The 25,926-nt window shown below is 40.6% G+C and overlaps 2 protein-coding genes across 7 annotated transcripts in view; one reads left to right on the forward strand and one right to left on the reverse strand.

Moving 5' to 3' along the window:
• The window catches only part of LOC310902958 (uncharacterized protein), a 19,739-nt gene extending 7,937 nt beyond the window's left edge, over positions 1-11,802 (reverse strand). For all 3 annotated transcript variants that reach the window (XM_083845368.1, XM_083845370.1, XM_083845369.1), the window contains exon 1: positions 7,303-11,802. In XM_083845368.1, coding sequence (XP_083701494.1) covers positions 7,303-7,346 — 44 coding nt within the window. In that variant the 5' untranslated portion in view covers positions 7,347-11,802. The remainder of the gene's footprint in view (positions 1-7,302) is intronic.
• MMRN2 (multimerin 2) overlaps positions 1-24,895 on the forward strand; it is a 26,436-nt gene extending 1,541 nt beyond the window's left edge. Inside the window, exons 2-7 of one of the 4 annotated variants that reach the window (XM_083845359.1) lie at positions 11,811-11,933; positions 12,985-13,091; positions 14,391-14,438; positions 15,727-15,900; positions 17,003-18,910; positions 21,129-24,895. In XM_083845359.1, coding sequence (XP_083701485.1) covers positions 11,811-11,933; positions 12,985-13,091; positions 14,391-14,438; positions 15,727-15,900; positions 17,003-18,910; positions 21,129-21,517 — 2,749 coding nt within the window. In that variant the 3' untranslated portion in view covers positions 21,518-24,895. Of the gene's footprint in view, positions 1-11,810; positions 11,934-12,984; positions 13,092-14,372; positions 14,439-15,726; positions 15,901-17,002; positions 18,911-21,128 lie in introns of all 4 variants that reach the window. The other 3 variants (XM_083845358.1, XM_083845360.1, XM_083845361.1) reach the window with 3 other exon arrangements.
• The last annotated feature ends 1,031 nt before the right edge of the window (positions 24,896-25,926 follow it).

Consider the following 25,926-nt stretch of genomic DNA (forward strand, 5'->3'; position numbering starts at 1 on the left):
CCTAGTCCAAGACAGCAGAATAGACTGAGGTGCTTGGACACACCTTGCATAGCAAAGCCATGGGGTCAGGGTTTTGCAGCTATTCTTGTAACATGACAAAAACAACCAAATCAAAACAACAACAACAACAAAAACCCACCACTGTTTCTGGCAAAGCAGAACTAGACAAACTTCATTTACTGCCTTTTTCTCTTCTCACCCCAATACGGACTTTTGCTGATTGAGGCAACTTTTGCCCATCACCAGAACATACCAGATGCAGACTTGGGCCTTGGGAAAGAGAAAGGTGGGAAAAAGAATGGCAGGATGTTAGCAAAATAAAAATAGTGAGGGATAAATATAAAAGGAGTAACAAATAAGCATGAAAACGACTACAGATTCAAGCATACTTTCTCCTGAAAAAAAAAATAAACCACCATATTTTAACAACAGTGAAATGCTTCTCATGGTCATCATGGTCATCTTTAGCAGAAGTATAGCCAGCCTGAGTAGAAAAAGCATGTACTTCACTAGAAAGATTTCCAAATGCTGTGATTTTTGAGTTTTACAGAGCATGTAAGTAGGTCTCTGAATGTTTAAAATAGATGAAAACCAAGCAGGACAGTGTATGAATCTTTTATAGCACTGATGGAAGGCTACTGCAGAGCCTTGTTTGGGAGAGCTGAAAGAGCAGCACAGCGCGTGCTGTTCACAGCTCACTGCTTCGGGATGCTCTGATATTTTTCTTTAAATGCTCCTGAGGCAAGGAAAAAAGGGAGCTGGAAAGAGACTACAAAACCTTGTTCATGTCATGCTTCCCTTTTGTGACAATGAAAGTATGCAATCTTGTTTCTAAATCATATCTACATGTAAAACTAAGGCCTCCGTCCTGCATGGTGAGTGTTTCCCTTCATACGAAATCCTCCCACAAATCTGTAGCTCAAACATTAAGTCATTATCCAAATCCGCAAGTGTTGACTTGCAGTTTTCTGATGGGTAGTGTTCAATAACAACACATACTGTTAATTCACTAACTCCTGACTAATGCTCTGTCAGAGCAAGGAAAGCAAAGCAGAACCAGTGCCCTGGCCTTCCATGCATGCTGTGCTGCAAGGTGACAGTCATTTGATTAGTGGTTGAAGTGTTGAGAGCATTCTAAATACTACAAAAACTCAAAGGTGTAAAAAAGGTGCATGCATAGGTCAGCAAGACACTGTAATATAATATCCTAATAGGGGTTTCTTCCTTTGCTATGTAACTTTGTTGAGCAGCAACTTGTGTAATGCTGCTCAGCACAAGCTATTACTCATTCTAATTTCCTCCCAAGAAGAGAAATACTTCCTCCTTTTATGGAGATAGTTGCATAATGAGTCAAATCACAACGTTCCCTCAATTATAAAGTAACGTTGATGACTACAGGCAATCAAAATCTAATCTGGCAGTAACTTGAAGGTATTTGTTCTTTTGCTGAAGAAATCACGTTTATAGTGCACAAGTAAAGAAATGCAAGATTTTGAGAGGAACTGTGGCCAAAACTGAGAGGAAAGAGTGCCGGTAATAAGGGATGGCACTGCTCTACTTGTACCTGCGCTCCAAATTCTTCAAGTCACTGCAAATGGCTGAAACAATGTACCTTCAGGCTCCTGAAACCCTCAAGTCCATATCAGGTATTCATGGCCGGAGTGGCCTGCTATGCATACACAAGAAGTTATCACGAGTTTGGTATTTCCTCCCTGCAAATGTGACACGTGTTCTGGAAAAACCATTGAGAAGTCAGAGAGAACTAGGAAAAACGCACCATAAGTTAATGAGGAACTAAGAGACACAGGGAGATAAACACACCATAGAACAGTCTGGGGTGGGGGAAACAAACTGACAGTCTATGGCAACTTTGCCTGTGACATCTAGTCTTTCTCACAACAATGATATTTTTTGCCCAAACTCTTGCTATTTCCCCAGTGTTTTAGAAATAGTGGTTGCTACAAAATATCCTTAAATCTTATAAAAATAAATTTTAGAGTATTATTTTTCTTATTGTGGCTATTTGAATAATTGGAGATCATAATGACTAATGTGTCCACAGTAATTAGAGAGAATCCCCTGTTTTCTGTTTCAGCATGTAAGGTGAAATGACTCATTAGATCTCATTCAAATGCTTGGATGTGTTACTTCACTAATGAATTCTTCTCAGAATAACAATAATAAGGGCTTTAAAATAAGAAAATCGGTTAGAAGTCACTGGCTTCAGGTGACTGTTTTAATGAGAAATGTGTGAAGAATAATCTTTTTGTTTCGACTGTTCTTCAGAGGAAGAACTAGGTAAGAGTTTAGTATCTTAGCTGTTGCTCGTATCTGAGTACACCAGAGAAGCTTTGCATGTTCAAAGTGGGCAAGTATTTGTACGTGTTATTTACAAAATCCAAACCAGACAGTTTTCCGCAGGAAACCATCTTTTTCTTTTTTTCTCTCATTTTTCCCAGCAGCTGTGTCTCATATGAGCTGATCAGTTTGACATTACTTACTTCCTTATGGCTGAGATAAATGGATCCGTGTGTACACATACTTCCATCAGAATTAAAAAGGGAAGTGAAAGCACAAGTATATGCATAGATATGGAGCACATTAGCATCTGTTTTAGCTACGGAAGATGAAGAGTAAGAACAATAAAAACAAGTTCTGGATTTCATAAATACTCAATGCATAATACCCATAATACGTGCGCACTCATTTCCCATGTGAAACAGATGCTTAATGCTGAACTTCATAGGAACGCTCTGTCGTTTCCAGTGGCTTTCCTATGTGTGGGTATGAACAGCTAAACTGAGCCTTAAAAAGATGCTTGGGACATGTGGATGTTTTAAAAGTGATCCAGAAAATATGAAATAAGAGCTTTCAAGGTTGCCTTGGTTCATCACCTACTGTAATACTTACCACTAGGTGTAACCAATTAACTACGTCTGATCAAGTCATATTGAAAGGCATAATACATCAAGGAGATAATACATCACAGTTGTTATCCTGAAAATTGCTATGTAAACAACACCTGATAGCTTGTGAAAGCTCATCATAACCTGACAAGCCACATGGGAGATTTTTGTCTCTTCAGAGCCACTTCCATCAGATAGCTGATGACAGGTAGCCAAAGCCTGAGCTGATGAACGTGATGAACCAGCCTTTGAAACAAATTCCCTGGCCCAGGGAAGAACACACCATTTTATCTGGACCCTTGCCATCAACCCACCCCTATTTGTCTAAGATCCATGGAAGGACCTATACTGTAATTACATTCAGAAGGGTTTGTTTCCCCTTCCTACAAACAGGTTGTTTCTTGAACCAAACAGCGCAGCACAGCGCCATTACCAAAGCAATGTAGCGGAAGGCTCTTATATTTTCTCAGCATTGAGAAGAATTACAGCTGGCTGGCTTTAATCCAATCCATGTGCCCGCAGCCCCAAGAACAGTCAGGTTGACAACTCAGATTTCATGCACTTAGTGTTCATATTTCATTTAAAAAACATAAATGAAGCATCTAAAAGGTGCAATTCCGTCACATGCTAGCTTGGACAGCACAGCCTAAAGTCCTCTGTGTCCTCAGGTGGCCTGATCTGTCTGTCAAGTAACACTGTAAATGAGACCACTTAAGTGTTCCAGGTTAAAAATAAACTTATGAAAAAGCAGACGCTTTTTTTAACCTTCCCCCTCAGTAACCATGCTGACAGAGTTGGTCCCAGATGGATGGCTTACGCAGTATGGGAGAAATGGACTGTGGTGATGAGATGCGAATGAGCAGAGGAACTAAAGCTGGATTCCCTGTCTATAACCGAGTCTCACAGAACTTCTCTCTCTTTCCTAAAGTGGAGTCACTGCGAAGTAGCCCCTGTCCTGGATTTACCGTATCTCCAAGTTGGGCAGGTCGTTTAGTTTTCCTTTCCCTTTATTTCACAAACACATGCTCAGTCTCCCATCTGTTGCAATTTTTCTTACAATTAAAATATTTACAAAAAAAACCATCACGAATTATAAATAGAAAAGGCAGAAATCTGCAGAATAAGTAAATCCGTGACTGCATTAACATATGTCAAGGTTTGTATATGCAATTCTGTCAAGTCACCCCTTGATTAGAGTGCGGCTTCCTGATGTCAGCCAGGAGCATTGTTCTCACTGAAACACACGCCTCTTCCTTCAGCTCTGCACTGAGACAGCCACAAAGCAGGCGTCTTCTCGTGATTAGCCAGGGTGTCAAAATATGGAACAACTATCCTCTGAGGTGCAAAGAAGCAGAGAAAACCAAAATCTCTCTTATTCTAGGGAAAGTCAGAACAATGCTCTATCTTAATAGCTTGTTTTCTTTGTCTGCTTTTACAGGAAAACATCCATTGATTTAATTAAGACCAGTTTCATACTGACTCATCTATTTTTTCCAAATTAGACAGGGACTTTCTTAGGAAGCTTATGGGATACTGAAATTTCCCACCAAAGTGGAACAGAACATAAGCTTAAAATAAAACACGTCTTGGATGAAATGCAGCTAAATGTGATCCTCAGCCCCTGACATCCTGCACACTAGCTGAATGGCCATTGAGTGCTCAACAATAGCTTGTGCAGTGCCAACTTCATTAACAGAAGCAATGGATTTCCTATCAAAATTAGGCACTTGGCTCCTTTCAGGACTTTTGGAAATTCTCTGATAAAGCTTCTGCCTCAGACCGTCACTGCTGGCCAAGAACACCACTTGCTATTTGACTCAGACTATCTTGAGCTGCATGTGGAGCAGCTCCCCACTAATGTACACCTGATGCGAATGACCAGTTCCTGAAGAAACACAGCTTCACTGCACGTGATACAGTAGTTACCAAACCCTCTGTGTCCAAAGGATTGTCTTATTTCCTTTGTTACACAGCTCATTAGTGCAAGCTCGAGCAATTCCTTCCTTCAGCAGACAGCAAGGGGTCTCTTGTTAGTGTAGTGACAGACTCCCCATCAACACTGCCAGCAGGTGGATCCCATGCCGTCCTACTTCTGAGGTCAATACTCCCGAAACAAGTCGCCAGTGGCCAGCCCTCAACAAACTGAGGCTTTTGCCAAGGCCAGCCAAAAGACGACCAGGACAAACCTTGGTGCACACTGTCCTCACCCTGAGTGCACGCAGTTTGGAAAGCTTGCCTTCCTTCATGTTTTGACTCCCTGGCACCAGCACAGCCGTGCTGGGAGGTGGCCACTGGCTGTGACACTAGCTCAAGGCAAGGTCTGACAAAGAAGTGAGAGTGCTATATTAGCAGTGAACTTTCATTTGCAGAAATCAAAAGATGAAATCCAAGTGTAGGCTGCCCTCAGAGCGGGCCACAGAACTTGTATTCTGTGAAGAGAAAAAAGCCTCCTGCATTTATTTCTCTGAAGTAGCTTGTACAGCAGTCGGGCTTGCCTCAAAAGCAGTTGCAGCCAAGTCTGCTTTCTCTTGAACACCTGCTTACAGCGAGGCTCCAAGCTGAGGACAGGATTTACTCAGAAACCCTTAACTGCACCAAGTTTTTAGGACATTCTGCAGGCCAAGTGACAACTAACAGCATACTAACAGGCACTACTGCTGGAATAGAAGTGTCATTTAACCAGCTTACTCAGGGCACTGGAAGACTTGCAGCACCGCAGGAAAATTCAAACACTTGACACTACCACTGCCACTCTTTCAGCCTAGCTTTAGGTAAATTGCTAATAAGTCAGTCTACCTTAATTAACCCTAAAGGAAAACCGGGGTAGTCCACAGGATGAGGTACAGGAAGATCCCAGATTCCTGCCCAAGAGGGAGCTCTACCCATTAGCAAGGAAAGACAGAGAAGCAGGAGATGCAGTAGCTTCTGCTGCCTGACTGTAATACACGCTGCTGGCTGCTCAGAGCAGGAGAATTCACCGATGTGCTGACAAGCAAGCAGTAATCACATGCCAGCTGCTAATTAAAAGCAAGGCCACACCTTGTTCCCTCTGAGAGCCAGCACCTTTTTCAAGTACTTAATCCCTTTGGCATTCCACAATGAATAAAAAGATACGTCTTCCTCAAAACTGAGGCACACGGTCCTGGCTTACACTAAATTAAATGCAATAGTCGCTCTCTGTTTTATTGAATGCTTTTTCTTGTTGGTGAGAATTTTGCACTGCAAGGAAAACAGCACACAGGTTGTTCTACAGCTAAAGCCTCAATCTTTTTTTCCACTTCAATTGATAAAAGTCAGGAGTTCACGCAGCTTAATGGAAAATCACTAGAAATTTGAACAGAGCGGTCCTCTGTCGTCATCTAGTAGCACATTTTAGCAGCAATAATTGCATATCTTCTCACTGTACAGCAAATGAAAGTGTCACAGGCCTGAAAAGTATTGCACTCTGTCAGAGACAGACACAAATAGCTGGGAAGGAGTTTTCAAAGTAATTATAGAAACTGGCTTCCTTGAGATAGAAACATAAGGAAACTGATGTGAAGGACAACTCAATTGTACGAGTACAGACAAAGGAATAATAAAACTTATGGAAAAACAATGTCCTGAAGTCCTGAAGCTTTTGAGGCAAAAATTCCACTGACCTAGCAAGTGTCTAAAATGACACATTACAGTGCCAATCAGGAGAACAAGAAAAATAAAATGTGTAAGTATGTAGCTGAGCTAGGAGGGCATTATTCACATCCACCATCATGCTGCTATCGGCAGTGTAGTGCTGTATGAAAAAAGAGCCAACCTTATATTAATTTTAGCATGATGTTACTGATAGCAGACCAGCCACCTTGCTTTATCTCCTACATTTTGAAGAGTTGTTCTATTTGCTATAACAGCAGGATGTCTAACCAAATCCTAAAAGCAGAAACAGAATTGCCTGCATTTTGCTATGTTTCAGTAAAAGCAGGGATAGTATCCAATATAAGAAAAAAAAAAATCATTCTAAAATCAATTTTCAGTTTTAAGACCTCAAAGGTTAAAATAAAAGGAGCTTAAGCTAACCTAAATCTGCTGAATCTTATTTAAATATAGGCTGTCTTGTAGCCAAATTTATTTAACCTCACAGAAAACAATACACTTCACTCAAAATAAGGCAGAAATAGACACACGCATGTTAAGACTCTTCAATACTGAGATTAGAAGAAAGACTTAAAAAAAACACCTAGTCTAGTAAAGAAAACTATTCAGATGCTTTTTTCCGGGTTTAACAAGAAGATCAATTTACTTAGACTGTAAAACAGGAAAAGCAACTGAACAAATGAAGTATATGTAGCCCTGGTCTGCTAGGGTTCACTTAGGTGTTGCTCCAACATGCAGTTTTGTTATAAACTTTACCAATCCCCACCCTGGAAAGAAAGCTCTTCTTCTCTCTTCACCCAGCAGCTTCATTCTAATCCCCTCTCCTTGGTAGCACAGACTTAAATCAAAAGGAAACCCTTTTAAAGGGAACAAAAGCAGAGCGTGTTAAGTTGGTTATATATTCAGCGAGCGAAGCTACACAATTACAAAGAGGAAAAAATGCAGAAGCAGAACACAAAGCTTCTGTGTCCCAGAAACAAGCTGAATAAAGGAAGTCCTGTGTGTGAAAGGGCAGTTCTTTGAGACTTCATAGCCCGCTGGTGTCAGCAGCAGAATTCCCGCTCGCCTCACTGAACTTTAAATCAAGCCTTTTCAAGTCTTTAAATTATTCCACTTAACAATAAAGAATGACACATTTCCCTCAAGTTTAATAGAGTCAAGAAGTATTTTTAGTAATAGATAGCAAAGTTCCCTTAAAGGAAGCATTTGACAAGATGTGCAAAAAATACTGCAATAGAAATTTCACCTTTTGGCACACATATCTATACTGCAGCTCATTACAGATGGGAAAAAATATGCTTTATGTACTTACTTGATGGAAGAATAAATGTTTGTAAACTTCAAACTCAAAACCACCAGAAGTTTTTGTGATTAAAACCCAAACATGATATTATACAGCTACTCAGCTCCACGTGTAAGCTTTTAAGAAAAGGAGAACTAGTGAGAAGATATAAAAGAAAAACAAATACAGAAACATGACCATCATTAAAAACAGTTTTTACTGAAAGTCTATCAAACTCTCTGTTGTTCATACTACTTGTCCTGCATAATGCATAAGTGTCCAAAGCAAGCATCAGGTTGGGATCAACTATTGATTCAACTTCTGGTAGCACACAATGCCTTTCTGTTGGTGGGAATCTACAAGTAAACACGCAAGATGCCTGCAGCACATCAGCGGACTCCGAAGAGAATCCTAATATTTTCTATTAAATGTGTTTGTGCATTTATACGTGCAACATCGCAAAACACTCATTCTTGGTCACACACGTGCTCATGCATGTAAACATTTGGTTTAGATTTGTATGGCTTACATGACTCAAAGGACTTATTTGGGAGCTGCGTATGGTGGGAAAAGCAAATCAGCACAAATGATGATTCATGGGGCGTGGATTGTTTTCATCAAGAAAAAGCAAAACATGAAAGCAAAGGAATCCTATCTGAAAAGGAGGTTTCCACGTTGAACACAGGTCCTGCCGGGATCTGGCAGGTATCCCACCAGGCAGGTCCGAGGTACTGCAACTGGCACCGGTGCCAGCTTGTTCTAACAGCATGGCCAGGTCAAGTTATTTCTCCAGAGAAAACAGAGCAGAGGGGATTTGAGCTGGAAAAGCCGCTCCCAGCAATGGCTTGCCAGGCACGTGACAGAGGACTGCATAAATACAAGCACAAATCACGTCTCTGTTTCTGGGTTATTAACTGTATGCTGCCACTGAAAAGCAATGCAGCCTTCTAAAACCTGGTGGACTTGCACACACCTTGGACCAAGTGACAGCCAGAGCACGTACATTGGCCTCCTGATGTTAACTGTGCTGCCTTGTCACACAAGCAGAGCATTGGATTATTCAAGAGTAATAATTTAATAAAAACTTGAGGATTTGACCTCTGGTTCAGTCCTACGGAGCAGAAGTACCTAGGGGTATGGCTCCCACTGAAAATAGACACAAAACTCATCCAGCCATTCACTTAAAACTACAGCTCACCAAAACAGCTATTTCGGCTTGAAATCAAAAGGAAAGCTGCAGCACACCGCTTCCATGCTCTGCTTTCGCACCTGCCTCTCAGAAAGGAACAGTTTTGTCTGCAGGGTGCTCACTGATGTCTCAGTCACATTGCCCCTCAAGAAGCCAGGGAGCAGAGGAGGCCTGGGAGAGAATGTGCCCACCTCACCCAGGCCGTCTGCTTTCCCTCTCCATGCTTCCAGCTTCCTCCCCTTCTCCGGGCCGCCCTGCAGCTCCCTCGGCTGCTGTGACCACAGCTTCGGCTTTCGTGCTCGATGTGGTTCCCCATTGTTTCTGCAACTCAGTTGGAGAGGCAAACTTTTTCCATATATGCTGATTATCGGAGATTTGGTTCCTGTGTTCCCATTTAAAAATATACTGCCTAAAGTTCAGTTGTTGTTTTATCAGGCACAGCTCTCCCCCACACAATGCTCTGCTCCGTTTTAACACAAACCCATGGAGTACAAAAACCTCCAAATCTTTCCAAATATCCCAAGGGATATGACCAGTATTATAAAAGGCCTGAATCTGCTTTTATTTTGAGAATCTACAGATGATTTCTTATGGGAAAATAGTTTAATAACATGCACAATGGCATATAATATGATTTGTAATTTCCCTTCAGGCTTCATCTAAGCAGATACACTGCACGTATTGACACCGGCAAGCTGTAAGTTCACAGCAATGGCTATAACTATAGGGGATGCTTGAAGGCAGGGAAAGGTAGAACAGCAGACCGCTAGAGATGGCAGACAGAGGAAAAAATTCATAATGTGAAAATAGCACCTGCTTACTCACCAGATTTAGTCCTGTGCATTCAAACTTTCCAGCAACAAATGTCTGACTACGAGATTGCCAGCGGCAGCATCAGGAAAAACGAGGTTACAAAAACCAACCAAACAAAAAAGACAACCATAACGAACAAATCTTGCCATCACTAATACACCTGTCACTTGGGCATCCAACAGCAGAGCAGCTCAGATTTTGAGATTTAAGTGGTCTTCAACCGGGACAGCTAATTTCATGGCCATTATAAGGGTGTTTCTTCTGCAGGTGCCTTACCATAAGGAGTTATGAAGACCTCAGACAACTTTTGCAGCCAACCTCATGCCAGACTTTCCTTCTGGGATATAAACAGTGGAGCTGGGTGTCTCAATTCAGACTCCGGCAGCCCCAAGGGACTGCAGGTCCTGCTGCAGAGGGGGAGCTGGGCTCGAGGGGCTGCGCTCCTGCAGGCCACCCTGCGTCCAGGCCACACAGGCTGTGCGACGCCGCAGTCACGCAGCCTCAGGCAGAGGCTGAGCTGGCAGATCTGGTGCCCCGCAGTAAGCCGGTCGGCTTTCTGTGGTTACAGGCTGCCCAGCCCCACAGCAGCCTGTTTCCACCTGCCTCTATTGAGAGGCTCTGGAAAGTTAAGCTGAATTATCTTTAGCAGTGATGGCGGTATATATTTTTTATTTATTTCTCCCCGCTGCTCAAGCTCACCTCTTCCCAAAGGAAGAGGATTAGCACAATTTAACATGAATATGCTGCTGAATGTTATGCTGCAACTTCCTAACGGCCCTGCACATACAGCTCCAGAGATCCCCATGCTCCCCTGCAGCGGGCAGTATGCGAAGCCACACCACTAGAAACCCGTGAGGGACACCAGGCCCACGCCTGTCCCCAAAGTGGGTAGTGTGTAACATGCAGCTGCTGGTTCAGTGACTCTCTCTCAAGATTTTATAACCAGAGAGAAACAGTGAGGCAGCAGGGACACGTGGTCTCTGTACAGCTTCTTGGTCCCAACAAAGCTGCCACAGCCCCCTTCTACGCATTGCTACCCATGGAGCGCACCAGGGTGCCTTGGTGTTTAACTGGTGAACTTCTGTAAACACGTCATCTGAAATAAGGCATTCAATACGTGTACAGACTTCCAACAGTAACTGCAATTACGAATTAATCAGATGCTATTCATCGTATTTTTTTCCATTTCCCGCTACAGTTATTACTCCTCACTTCCTGTCATTTCTGAAATTGGTTTTTAACCATCAAATTTCAACCAACAATACACTTCATCTTGACTTTTAACTCTTGAAAATAAAGATGCTCATCTACACTCTTAAACTGATAGATGTCTATATAGTTCTGACTGGGAAAACTGCCTGAGGTCATTACCAGACTAGTGAAATTCAGTCGTCCTTGATAAAAGCATAAAAGCCAAGAAAACAACCCTAATTTCCCAATATTATTTTTCTGCAGGGCATGGGAAGAGGTTATTTCAAAGTTAGCCTAATTAATAAAATCTGATCAGTTACTAGACCGTCTTAAAGCAGCAATGCTTCGGAAGACACCGATTATTAATGGAATTTCTGTAGGATTAAGTTTCCAGAAGCAGTCAGCCCGGACACGATGAGTCAGACGTGAAGCATCTGAACTGGCAACACGCCGACCCAGGCAATTTGACATTTAAAGCGACATTAACCTGCAGGTTATCGTGGGTTGGAAGTGCCTCCTGCTAAATGAAAGGCCTGGAAATGGAACTAATGCATCAAAGTTCAGACAATCAACCCTTCTGAAACAAACTCTGATAAGCATCCCGAATGAAAACAAAGGAACTGAGAGCTGAGGGAGAAGCTAGCAAGCATTTTCCACTTCCATCATGATGAGGAAAATCTCTCCAGATGGAGAAAAAAAAAAGAAAAAAAAGGTGGTCCCTCTGCATTTCACACCATTACAAATAGACTTTAAAAGACCTTTTTCAAATTCTTTTCCTGACTTTTTTTCCCCCCACCAGGAACTGGTGTTCCTTCACGCAGTCCCGCCTAGTAACATACGTAGAAGCCTGCATGAAAGAGAAGTACATCGTCAACTCCCAGCAGCCCTGTCCAAACGGAGCTCCAGACTGCCAGAAGATCATGTAAGTATCCCATACAAAGCCACTGGAGGCAACAGAATCTTCTGTGAAGTATCTAAATGATATTTTCAAAAGCATTTAATGGCACGTTTTAAAAAGAACTAAAGCACCAACCACACACACACACCTAACTTCAAAAACAAAAGAAAAAATAAAAACTTCTGCCTGTGGCCGTCAGTGAGACTGTTCACAGTTAGAGACATGCAATTGCCCAAGCGCTCGCTCTTCTTTCAGGACTGGCTGCCCAAAGGGCACTGGCGGTAGCCAGCAATGTCCCTGAAGGCACCATACTTGATGCATTTTTATAGTTGTAAGACATTGATTCGAAACTCACTTTTTAAATGAAACAATATTTAATACCCATTTAATAAATATTTTCACATTTATGTCGTTCATTGATTTGTGAAATAAAAGTGCTGTTGCTATTTGTTAATGCAATTCATTTTTCTCTGAAACAAAAATAGTTTTACGATCACTTCTAGTGGCAGTTTTAACAAATTTATGTCTTTCTTGGTGGCAGTGCCGTTCTGTAATGCTTGCTTAAAATCAGAACTTTCTCTACAACTCATCAGCACAAGGCAAATGTTAAAGGTCAGTCCGAGTTCAATTGCAAAGGACTAAAACAATAAATATTCAAGTTGTGTTTCCGATAGTTACAGAAATTTGCCACTGTGACATCTCTCTTTAAAACTCCTGTCATACTAGTGCCAACATTTTGGAAAAAGTCTCTGCTGGACAACAGCAGGGGTGTGAAGTAGACCACTGCAGCCCTGCTAACTGAATACTATTTATATTCTGCCAGCATGTATGAATCTCCGTATACCTCCTATTGGAAGCAGCAGTCCTGAAAAGCAATCTTATGCGGGGAAAAAAACGCTGTCAATTACTGCTTAAATGTTTTACTGAGCAATAACAATAGAATTTATGACAAACTTCTTAACCACTTTCTGTATTAGTCATCTAGGACACACTTGGCACCAGACTACAGTTAGTCAGTGAATTTCCACCAGCTGACAGTAGCTTGGACTCTAACGCCTGGACCCTTATTCCTTAGGTACAGGACAGCCCTGAAGCCCATCTATCAAGTCAAACAGAAGGTTTTGAAATCTTTGCAGTGGAAGTGCTGCCCTGGATTTATTGGCAAGGACTGTGAACAACGCGGTAAGGAAAGCCAGACACCAAGCATGAAAATTCAGACTAAATGATATTCACTGTGGCAAGAAATAGCAGTTTGCCTATTTGTTTTTCCTATTTGAGAATTGATGCCTTATATTCTTTGGTCTGCTATGCTTCAAGGCATCAGTGATTTGGGGCAAGCAGTAGGTGTAATTAGCTGCAAATAAGGCTAATAGCATCAGCTACTTTTCTCTAATCTTCACAGATTGAGAGAGGTATTCATTTAGCCAGGGCAGGAGGGGTGCTGCCTGATGTACAGCTCCACCTAGGAACATCTAATTCCAGGTAGAAACTGATGTAATCAGGCAGCAACACAAGCTTCTGACAGGTCCGAAAATTAGTTTACAGGAAGAAGTCATTTGGTAGGGAAATGGCCTTGTATCCAGTTTCAGACAAGCCCTGAACTACCACAGCTCCTAGCACTACGTAATGACACCTGCAGCTGCTAAGTAAAAGAGAAGGGAGGACGGTGTGGTTTTAAGACTGGACTCCTTCATGAAACTGGCAAGATTTAGCAGATAGTACTTCATTTGAAAGCAGAAGAATAAAAATTGAAAAGAGGTAATTCCCCGTAGTAATTAAGGCAATCAACACAAAAAAGTCAAACATAAAGGTGAAAATCTTTGTCCAGTTCACCTACCCAAACAGACTCTGCTGATAAAACCGGAGTTTCTGTTTACATCTCTGTGGGTTTAGCTTTTCTCTGCAGACAGCTTTTCTTAGATTAGATAGATAGATTTATCTCTAAGGTGATGCATTTACCTGGCTTTCATTTGTCATGTTAGAAGGATGTTACCAAATGCAGTGTACCTTGTTCAGCCCCTCCTCTGTTACGCTCACTGACCAAAACCAGCTGCTTCCTTATCTCCTCATTTGTACAGCATCACCTGCTGAAACTGGTGCCACACTACCAGAACATTCAGGTAACTGGAGTAGCACAGTGGAATCTGCAGAGCGTTTGGTAGGGCTCTCCAGAAAACAAGCATCTATTTGTATCTGACTCATTTCCTATCAGTAACACAGCATGAATTTAAAAAACACCCCCCTACCACATAGCATTAGCATTTATACAGTGCTGCATGTCAGTGCCGTACCACAAGCGGGGTTCTCCTAACATGATGTTGCTTGCCCTAGGAAACCTGCAGTGCAGAAGCCTGTCTCCACATCTGTCACATTACACATGAAATTGCCCTGTCTTGCCTTGCTGAACTGTAGTGGTTTCTGTATCTGAAATGTTTTCACAGATGTATCACATGTCAATTGCAGATCCCAATTTCATTCCAGTGCCAGGAAATGAAACGGAAGGATGGGAAGAGGAGTTCTCAAACCACAGTATGTTCTTGAACTTAATTTACTTGCCATTCTCTTACCTCTCAGTCACTGCCCCAAAAGACACATTTTTAGCTGCTATTTTAACATGATAAGCTATAAATGCTATCTATAGTGAAAGCATTATTTGGGAACGCTTTTACACGATGACATTTCATTTATTGGCACTAATGAGGGCTTTTGCTATAACATTGCATGAATGCTCTTGACAAAACAGCCAAAAGTTTAAAAATTGTATGCTGGCTGGTCATCATCGACACCTAGTGAGTGCTGGTGTGTTAAACCTTAACACTACCTACTGGTAGTGTTAAACCTTTCACTGGTATGGATGTTTAACTCCTTGTTCTGCTCAGTGGATTCACAGGAAGGCACACCATGCTCAGAAGGTTTACCAGAAAAAAATATCTATTCAAAATGCCATTTCAGAGCAGCTACCCAGTAGCTTTGAGAATATTGTTATGAGATACCACAGAACCATACCTCAGGCACTCTACCCTGCCAGTCTAATATCCAAGAAGGACCTTTTCTTACCCTCTGGGAAAAGGTGGCGCCTGTAGTGCTATTAAATAACTTCTAGCAACTGGGTTTAGGGTAGCATTACAGCCCTGAAAGAGAGTCTTCTTCACATTATGCTCTCAGCACTGAGTGAATAAGCAAGCAGTTGCTCTAGAGGACTCAAGCTTATAAAACATTAGATTGAAAAGTCAAAGGTAACCCTGGAGGGCAAGAGGCCCTGAGGATGGCACAGTTAGGGTATACCAGTTTCTGCAGACACTTTGAATTCTACAGCTCAAATTAGCAGCTATTTATTTAGAGTAACATCAGTTAAAGGGCCACTCAGCGAGAGTCAACTGTGACACTTAAACCCTATGCTCCTGAATCCTTCTTGAAACACCTTTATTTTTCTTTCATCCTGTCCTTTTATTCTGGTTTGTTAAACTTTGCAATCCTTTCATTCAATTGGATTGAAAGTAGTCATTATTACAGAATATTTTTATGGCATGAGGAGGTTTTACATGAATATTTTACTGCCATGATGGCAAACATGGCTGAAGGTCTTCTGTTAATATTTAAATACATATTAAGTTTCCATCACTGTTGGGGAAAAAAGAAAGAAAGAAAACCTTTACAAAGAAACTGAGTTAAGCTGCTATAAATCAACAAACCCCTAAATGTCAGTGCAAGATTTCCAGAGCAGGAAGTACAGTGGTGTTCTCAGAGCTTGCAGGTCTTGTAGGAATACATGCTGCACTCCATTGCATGACACTTTCTTTTTGAATCTTGTGATTAGTGTCAACATCAGTGGATTCAAGAGAACTGTTGGAAGTCATTCAAAATCAGGAGGCATTACTGGATGATCTTCAAAGTGATATTCATCAAGCAGTCAGCAACTTAGGTGATTTACAGAGAATATTTGAAAACAACGGTACAAGCATGGTGTTAGAAGTGAACCAGAGCAATGCAGGTGAGAGGTCTGACGAATTACCAGCCTGCCAGCAGGCCCTATAAAACCATGCAGATCAGAAGGAAAACCTGGAAACAAGAATACACTGACATCCCTTGGTCTGCAGGTAGCTTCCAAAGAGAGAGAAAATGGGTGAAATTCCAGTGCAAATTAACAAACCAAGTCCAAGCAAAACTTGAAATGGGAGATGAGATGAAAGGCAGATCGCTTTGTACTTACCTGAAATTTCAGAATCTGCCTTAACCACATAATAAAGAGGTTGCTTTTACTAATTTGTTAGCTTAATATTCTGCTTCTCTGGCTTCTTCTTTTCTATGGGGACGCAGTGTTAGGTTTGGTTTTTGTTCTTTTTTCATGCTCATGCTAGATACTATGATGTGCTGAATCTCAGACTGGTGTATATAATAAAAATAATTTGCCCCTTTATCTAAAACATTATTCCTGCTGTATATTGCAGTGAAAAAAAAACCAAACAGCAACATTTGACCTACTAATGTGAGCCACTGGCTTACAGAAACATTTTCTAATATACAGGCTATTGTCTTCACTGAACTTCAAGTCACTCAGTTTGAACATTAAAGTTAAAAATCAAGCCTTAGTATAATGTACACCTAGTACAGATACCTCACAGAATTTTCAAGTTATTGAGTCCTGGCCTGGAATATTCAGACGCTAAGATGCTGCGTAACTTTGTGAAGCAGAAGGTATATTGTAGAAAGCATCAGAAAAAGAACAGCATGAGAAAGTCAAATAAGCACACCAAGTAAGAATTATTGTGAAAAGGGGCAGTTATGGCCACTAACAAAACTGTTCTCTAAGGGTTTAAAAATGCAGTATTTTTCTGACTTAAACGGGGCAGACAACACATATCTAAGTTACTGTCTGCAGACTTAAAGATACAGCATGCTTTGCACTAACTTGGATTTAAAATTAGATTATTTTTGCAATTGTAAAAACTATTGCATGTGCTCAGATTCTGGGGAGTAAGATGTCAGTTACTGTGGAAAAATAGATACTCAAGTTATCCTGGCCAGATTAAGATGCTTTCTTAAAGCAGAATTTACATTTAATTAATTACTTTTTAATCTTTCCGTGTTAACAGATTTACAGGAAAGGCTTCTGCAGCAAGTTTTGTTTCCCCATGTGGAGAATTTTCTTAGGAAACATTTTAACCCAATGTGGGCAAGCTTCAACAGAAGCTTACAGAACCTCTCCAACATAGTGGGAAACCTGTCCCACAATGTGGAAGTCAACAAGAAAAGCATAGAAAGATTTCAAGAGAGCACTGTACCTAAGAGGGAATTCCAGGAGCTAGGAACTAAGTTTGAATCTAAAGTCCAGGAAAATGTGGTGAAAGCTGATCACATGAAAAGGGATATAGAAAATCAATTGCAAATGCAGCAGGCTAGTATTCACTATAACCTCACCATGATCAAGGCAGATACTGACACAAAGCTCAAGAAGTATCACAAGATACAGCAATCGCATTTCTTAGCTTTGAACAACAGCTTAACAAACATGAAACACGAGCAAAACAAACTTGAAAATAAATTTGAGACTTTGAAAAAAAATTTATCAGAACTCTCCTCACATCATGGTCCCAAAGATGAAACCACCCAGTTAGCTATCAGACAAATAAATGACATGCTGTCAGGGCATGGAAAACAGCTTAAAGAACTTTATATGGAGTCAGATGTGGCCTTTCAGAATATAGCAGTTTTAGAGAGATGGTTTAAGGAGTTAAAAAAAAATATCTCAAAGTATAGGCCTGAAGATCTAACAATAACTTTAATGGAGAAATCACTTCTAATTGAAGAAAACAAAGCAGCAGTGGAAAGGCAGATAACAGAGCTGAACTATACTCTCTCAAATCTTCGGGAAAACTATTCAGATCTGTTGAGGTACATGGAGGAATGCAATTGCCAGAAGATATCTTCTGACAGTGATATACTCGAGGAAGATTTCAAGAATATCACTTACTCCCTTGAAGGCGCGCAATCAAACTTAAAGGATATGAAGCAGTTAGAATCTGTTTTCAAAGATCTCTTGAGGAATGAAATTGAAAAGCTCTCCTCAGCTTTTCCATCTATCCATCAGTCCCTTAACATCCGTCAAGAAGAAAACAGACAGCTTCAGTCACAAGTTACATCTTTGTCAGAAGACATAGGCCTCTTGAAGAAGAAAGACGAAGAAATTCATAGACACATCAAGTATCTCAACAGTTCTTTTGGTTCTCTTTTAGAAGATGCCATGCGGCACAAAGTAGCACTGGAGGCTTTACTGGGAGAAGAGTTTATGGAATTGTTGTTTGAAGAAGATCCTACTACCCTAGTAACATCAGTGGTTCAGCTGCAAGAATCTCTCAGAGAGATCTCAGATAAACTCCAAGAACAAAATATGACCTTAGAATCTCTCGTGAAGAGATTTCATCTCTTGGAGAGAGGTCAACGGAGTACTCATGATGCTCGTGTATCTTCAAAGCATTCCAGACAGGAAACTCAAACACCCTCTGCACTGGATGACGTTAGTCAGCGCAGCAATGTAGAGCATATGGAACCTAATTATGAGGCTTCCCAAGATGACTCCTCGGATAGCTCAGCATATAATGACTTCATGACTCTGAAGAATGACATCAAACATCTGAGCCTGGCAATCAAGAGGCATGAAGCCAGAAATTACATGAATATCTGCTGCAATCATACAATAACAAATGTGGTGGAGCCACTGAACGTTTCTGTGGAAGTTCTCTCAGGAGATTTAGCAACCATCAAAGAGAAGCTGGAGGAACATCTGCTGATTTTCAAAAAGCTATTTGGAAGCAATGAAGAATTAGTTGCCACCAATATAAGCCTGGATGTTGCAAAGATTCAGTCAATGCTGACCAGAAAAGTGAGAAGGCAACAGAAAGGCCAAGACAAGCAAAGAGACAAAAAGAAGCCTGAGAAACACAGAGAAAATACACAGATAGTAAGTGGAAGAAATACAGTGCAGACAGAACTTCTGGAAAAAGGTAGGTTGTTTTGTTTTACTTGCTCATGTGCAGGTCTAGCTTCTCTCTGGGCCCTGCTACAGGTCTTCCTCCTCCCCCTCAAAGCACATGAATTGTGACCTGCCAGATATCTTGTGGGATGTTGAAGGAGATGTTTTGATGCAATTTACATCCTGCCCCTCCATCTCAACACTTTTAGTGAAAACCAAGTTGATGCTCTGGTGCACTTTGTTCAAAGTCGATAAAATGACACCCATTACAGCTGCTAGAGAATTAGCCTTGAATTAATTGAACTTCAGATATTTAGAACACAAATTCTGTCTGTAGATGCTCATGTTAATGCAGTAAGTTTTCTCTTTCAAAGCTGATAGGGAGTGCTGGGCTTCCTGGTTTTGCTTCTTGTTCCTCTGTTACTTGAGCCTGGAAGGAATGTACTCAAAGCAACAGATCCTAGCTCATCTGGACAGATGCATTAAATTCACTATAATAACTTGTGCAAATAGAACAGGGAGGATTGACCAGAGAAACTCACTCTCAGCGCTAAGCTTCAGAGACAAGTTTTTCAGCTTATACTGGACTGAGTGGCCAGTTCCCTTTCCCTATAAACACACAGCCACAAGCACCCAAAGTAACTGCCAGAGTTTTAGCACTGGCTTTTATGACTGTAAGCCCTTGCTATGGACATATAATACAGAGCAAAAATCACCTACTTCAGGCAATTCTGCTGGAAAACCCTAGTTAAGACTGAATAAGCAGAGAATGTATTTCAAACAACTTTTAGGACAGCAAAAAGAGTGCAATTTTTTTTCCCTCCTGGGTGGTCTCAGCCTCATGTCTTTCCAAGGATACTGATCTAACCACTGTATCTACCCATACAACAGAACACAGACCTGAAGATGTAACAGTAACTTTAATGGAGACATCACTGAGGCCTGTTTTTGCTGTGACATCTGCCTAAGTCTCTACAACTAGTTGTTTCTTCAGCTACATCAATCTACATTTTTTTCCTCAGCTATTTCTGAACTTTTTTTTTATAACTGTAGTTAAGCCTCTATTGACTTTGCTTCTTTCCCAAGAATAAGATGTCTTATGTGCCAGCAAAACAGAAGTATTTTCTAAAACATGTTTATCTTTGTACTGAGAACCCTAATTTAATGATATTACTTGAACAGAAAAAAGGAACGTTCTTTTAATAGAAAAGTAAGAGCCTACTCATGTCACAGGATCTCAATGAAAGAGGCTTTTCTTTGGTTAAGGAATTTTCCTTTGTGCTTGATTGCTTCTCCAAAAAAGATAATTGCAAGAGGACTTTCCACAAATTTGAAAACATACGAGTGGAAAACAGACTGCAACCTACAAACTACTCCTGAAAATATGTGCAGACAGATCTCCCGACCAAATTCTCAGTCCTAGAAGTTCAATTGTATGTAGCACTTCTTTTCAATAAAAATAGTGTTGGGAACAAATAATTATTAAACTGTTTCCATTTATATAACCATGAGGCTGAAGCGATGGGAATGCTCCCACCTTTTGCAACCCTGTCGTTGCAGCTGAGGTGGGCAGGCTCCTGGAGGGCTGCAGTGCAGTATTTTCTCATAGGAAGGAACGCCCCCAGTCTCAGACCAAGCCTGGAAGCAACCTGTTATCTTTCAGTGTAGAGTAAACCACAGCATTTCATAGCCCTGTGTGCATATAATGCATGCGCTCCCTCCTCCACCCCAAGCAAGTTTTCTGCCAGTGCTAATATGCCTATTCTGGGCATTTTCAGTCCCACAGTATGTGTGATTTGAAAGCAGGCATCAGCAGAGGCTCAGGTAGTTAACTAAGTGCCTCACAGGTACATGTCTTTACCAGCTCTTTACTTCTGCTAACAGTCTCAGGCATGACTTACTGAATAGCTTTCGTGTCCAAAAGCTTCTCAAGTATTTTCAGATTATTTTTTTCCAATTATGTGTACTGGTCTAGTTTTACCTCTTCCTGACCTCTCACTTTTTATAATGTTAATCTTATAATAGCTGCAAGAACAAGTACCACTGCTACATTTAGAAAGAGTAAATGTATTTTGGATCACAGACAATGTTTCTGAAAGACTACATCTAGAATTGTTGATAAAAAAGCTCTGTTTCATGGCTTGGGCTCCTGTACAGATAAAATAGTAAGTAATAGCTGGGGAGAGAATGCTCATTGCTAAAAATTCTGTTCTCTCATTGCTAAAATTCTGTTCTTCTCTCTTTTTCAGACTCATCAGTGGCATTCCATGTAGGATTCTCAGACCGAAAGGATAAAGAAAGAACTCTGAGATTTAATGAAACATACCTCAATTACGGACAGAGCTATTTCCCTGAACACGGCTACTTTAAAGCACCACACAAAGGTGTCTACTTCTTTGTCATCTCTGTGGAGTTTAGTTCAGGACCGGCACTAGGACAACTTTCTTTTAGCCGTGGACACAAAAGAACTCTCTCAAGTAGCCAAAGGAAAACACCAACTGGAAATACTATGACTACTTTTGCTATGGCAGAAATGGAGAAAGGGGAGAAAGTATGGTTTGAATTGCTGCAGGGCTCTGTGGTAAAACGGAGTCCACCTGGGACAACAATGGGTGGATTCCTACTATTTAAAACTTGAACAGTGACATTTTGTTTTACTGATATCTTTTCCATAGATGCAATGGATCAATTCACTATTGCTTCATCTGTGATGTATTCAATCCTACTGCATGTGTTTAAACATAGCACTACTCTAGATTTGTCTTCAAGCTTCTTTTCTGGAAGTGTTTGGCTTTGATTAGTTGCTTATAAGCAGCAATGGATTTCTTTTCAAGTGATAACCTAATGGGTTGGACTCCAAACATTATCAGGACACACGTTCCCAAATCCTTCTACCATGAGAATTATACCTAATTAGGAAAAATGCTTTGTGGGACTTTCTTCATTTACATCACGACTCATTTCTCTTTCCCCCTTTCTCACGAGCACCTAGAGTACTGCAGTCAGCTCTGGGGCCTCGAACATATGAACGTGGATCCGTTGGAGTGACTCCAGAGGAGGGCACTGAGGAGGGTCAGAGAGCTGGAGCACCTCTCCTATGAAGACAAGCTGAGAGAGATGGGGATGTTCAGTCTAGAGAACAGAAGAATCCAGAGAGAACTTATAGCACCCTTCCAGTACCTAAAGGGGGCCTACAGCAAAGCTGGGGAGGGATGTTTGTCAGGGAGTGAAGTGATAGGACAAGGGGTAATGGCTTCAAACTGAAAGAGGAAAGATTTAGATTAGACATTGGAAAAAAGATTCTTTATTCAGAAGGTGGTGAGGCACTGGCACAGCCTGCCCAGAGAAGCTGTAGATTCCTATCCCTGTAACTGTTTAAGGCCAGGCTGGATGGGGCTTTGAGCAACGTGGTCTGGTGGGAAGTGTCCCTGCCCATAGCAGGGGGCTGGAAGTAGATGAGCTTTAAGGTCCCTTCCAACCACAGGCATTCTATGATTCTGCAAAAACAGCACCCTCCTTATGGCAAATATCCTCACCGTCAAGGAAAAAAGAAAAAAAAAGAAAAATGATACTTTAACACTTTTTTTTTTTTTTAAATGTAGTTGCTCAAAACCAAGAAGCCAGGACAATTTTACCTTTCTGTTCTGTGTGGTCCATAGGCAGTCACACGGTGTTTTGCAAACTTCTGCAGATCACTCAAATTCAACATTTCTGTCCGTACATACCATGAACACTAGTAAAGATCTATCAAACCCAGTAAGGTGCACCCTGTAACACCTATTGGTAAGCAAGGATCTTAGAAACAGCCTGGTCTTTTTCCTTGTAGGTCTGTGCTGTATTTCAACTACATTGTAAAATTTGATAGCAATATAACATTGTCCAAATGTTTCTCTAATATATCCCTAACATTAGGAAAATGTCAATGATATTCAAAAAAGTTTTTGAAACTGCTCCTTATTTCTACAGTTATTCCTGAAGAACACTGGGAATACAGCACAGACAGTCCAAAATTTAGTGAATAGTTTAAAACCAAGCAAGCAAGCAACAGCAAATAGACATGCTCACTGGTCTATTGCCACTGTTGAATATAAAATAAATTTATAATTAGAGTAAACCAAACAGTAGAATTTCTGAACTGCCGACATTCAAGTCTCCATAAGTCTCAAAATGAGTATGTCTGGTAATGTCCTAAATTTTTTTTTCTGTCAAAGGAAGTATCTCCAAAGGCTTTCATTTTAAAGACACTTTTATTATTCCTTGTTTACCATAATTTTTACCTTACAAAACAATATATTAAAAATATTAGATTTGCCAAAATGAAACATATTTAAAAATTCCCAATAGTTTTGATGAAAGAGATAAATTCCTATCGTGTATTTTAGGTCTTTTTAAGATAGTATTTTCTAACAGTTACTAGAAAAATGCTGTTGAGTTTCTCTCCCCACCTATCTGCATTCTGAGCAACATCAAACTACAGGATAATTAATAAAAAACACTGATACTGCACCTAAGACAACAGTTTGACAAGCGTCTTTTGAAATAAAATTACAAAGCAGGCTTAGCTACAACTTGCTAGACAGATTGTTACTCTCCTTCCAGAAAAAGGCAACAAACGAGTAAAAATGTACTGCTTCATTTTAAGAATCTGAAAATTGGTATGATTAAATCCCTTCCAGAGATTCAAAAACAGAGGGCCACAAATGAAGATATTCATCCGCTCTGGAAAGAGAAAATGCCATTTCTGACCTGATTGGCAGCCCCACGTACTCCTAGCCAGTGCTCCCCTTCGTGTGAGACTAACTGGACAAGTCTCTCCATCTACCCGGCATGGAGCCGGGCCTGCACTGCTCTGCAGTAGGCAACACAGAGCGCCCACGAGCTCAGCGTCATCTTCTGCCCCTCACATCGCTCAAGTATCTGAGGGAAAGAAGAGAAGAAAAATGTGAAGAGGTGAAACGTCAAAAAGGAAGAAAATGATCGATCTATAAGCCTGGGTTCTTTTAGTAAAAAGCCATTGTACCGAGGTGACCCAGCCATTTTGACCAGCGGTCCTCCAACTATGGACTTTTTTGCTGGCAGCATCCTGCAGTATTAAGTGTGCTGCCCAGGTCAGGAGAGAATAAGGAACACCTCATTTTTGGTGAACTAACTCTGTGCACCTCATTTTTGGCACGCTAACTCTGCAGCTACCGGTCAAATGCCAAAATTAACCACATTGAGGGGATATATACATATATATGTATTTAAATACACGTGCTTGGTTTTAAAGCTTTGACAGAAAACTTCAACTGGAATGAAAACCACACAGCTGCTTGGAAAGGGACAAGGTAGGTAGTAGTTATGATATCAGGGAACAGAGAAAGGTCTATGTCATCTCTGATCCTAGCAGTTATCCAGGCGGGACTTTTAAAGGTTTGTTATCTTCGTGCTTACCAGAGTTTATTTTTGTTGAAGAATAAGCCAGACTAGTTCAGTGATCATCAACTCGTGTGAATACAACTTTAATATAAAGATGTTTTCATGTTTATATTCTTCAAATACATGCTTAAGTTAACCACCTGCATACACAAAGAAGAGATACTTGACTGGAAAACTCTTGTATTTACATTATGAATCAAAAATTTCAGGACTATAATGGTTTAAAAATTCTATCGACTGCGTAAACCAGGAAGTTTTTCTTTTTTTTTTTAATTTTTTATTTTTAATATCTATCATCACCACCACCATCATCAACCTGAGACTCATGTTTAAAAATATTTTCCAGCTTCTTGTAGTACTTCCCCCAGATCCTCTAACTGCCAGAAAACCTTGCTGTTAGTTCCAGATTCTGGATTTCCAAATGAAACCACTAAGCTTTATAAAAATATATTTTAAAAAGTGCCGTACATATTTCAATGTCTTTGTGAAACTTTTGTCAGTGAAACTTTTACTGCTTTATGAATGTCAGTATCTTATAGTGCTTTGCATTTTAAAATTAAAGTCTCTTCATGTTTTTTTTTCCCTTCTGCATTACTAAGATGATCTCCTTACTTCACTCACAATTCAAGTACCCACTGTGTACAAGTACCCACTGTGTATCAAAAATTTTACTTTGTATACACCCAACAATGCCTGTATTCTCTAGTCAGATTCACCTGAACCCACTTCACATATCCACATCATGCCAGCCTCTGAAATCCACATCGGTCGCCCCTCATGAGCCAGTTTCATAAGGTGACCCACCTATAATAACAGTCCTCTCATGAATCTGAGTCACGCCTGGTATTGAAAGACAACATTAACATCAGTGAGATGGACTGAAATGGTATTTTGGGGTGCTGTGACGATAAAGCTAGAGAAAGGATTAATGAAATTTACGGAATTGAACCCAATCCTTAATGTAAACAGTGATGCTTCTGCAATTTGAAGCTTGTCATTTTCAGTTATTTAAAAACTTTTTTTTTCAGAAAGATTTTCATATCTTTAGGATATGGCACCATCCTGTGGCCGTTTCAAGGAGCTACATTAGGTTGCTTGGTCAACACAAAGACTGGTGCAGAAGTTTTAGTTACCCACAGTATCTTAATTATGTCCTCCAATAATCCGATTTTAAAACCCAATTTTCATCCCAACCACAATCAGTGCAATCTGCGAAGATACTCTACAAACTATACCCACAACGGTGAGAGAAAGTTTCCTCTTTCAAGATACTAACTGTAAAGAGGGCAAATCTTTGTGCTCTGTAAATTTCTGCTATTATGTGTTGAGAGGAAGAAAGATATAAAAAATAAATACAATACTTTCTTGAACACTAATGCACAAAGATATCACTTGAAGTTATGGAAAAGTGTTATAATTTTTATAATATACTGGTACCTGTTTATGTGGTGTTCAGATATGAAACATTTCCAGCTACTGTAAGAAGCTAAGTCTAAAGAAAAGATTATGCCTGATAAAAACATACCTATACACAGACGAAAAGGGGTAGAAATTGACTTTATTTTTCCTCCTTGCAAACTAGACCTGAACTCTATATGCAGTTCAGTAGCTGGTGCATTACTGCAATGA

The sequence above is a fragment of the Anser anser genome (genome assembly GCF_964211835.1).
Source record: "Anser anser genome assembly, chromosome: 7".
In the NCBI taxonomy this organism is placed as follows: domain Eukaryota; kingdom Metazoa; phylum Chordata; class Aves; order Anseriformes; family Anatidae; genus Anser; species Anser anser.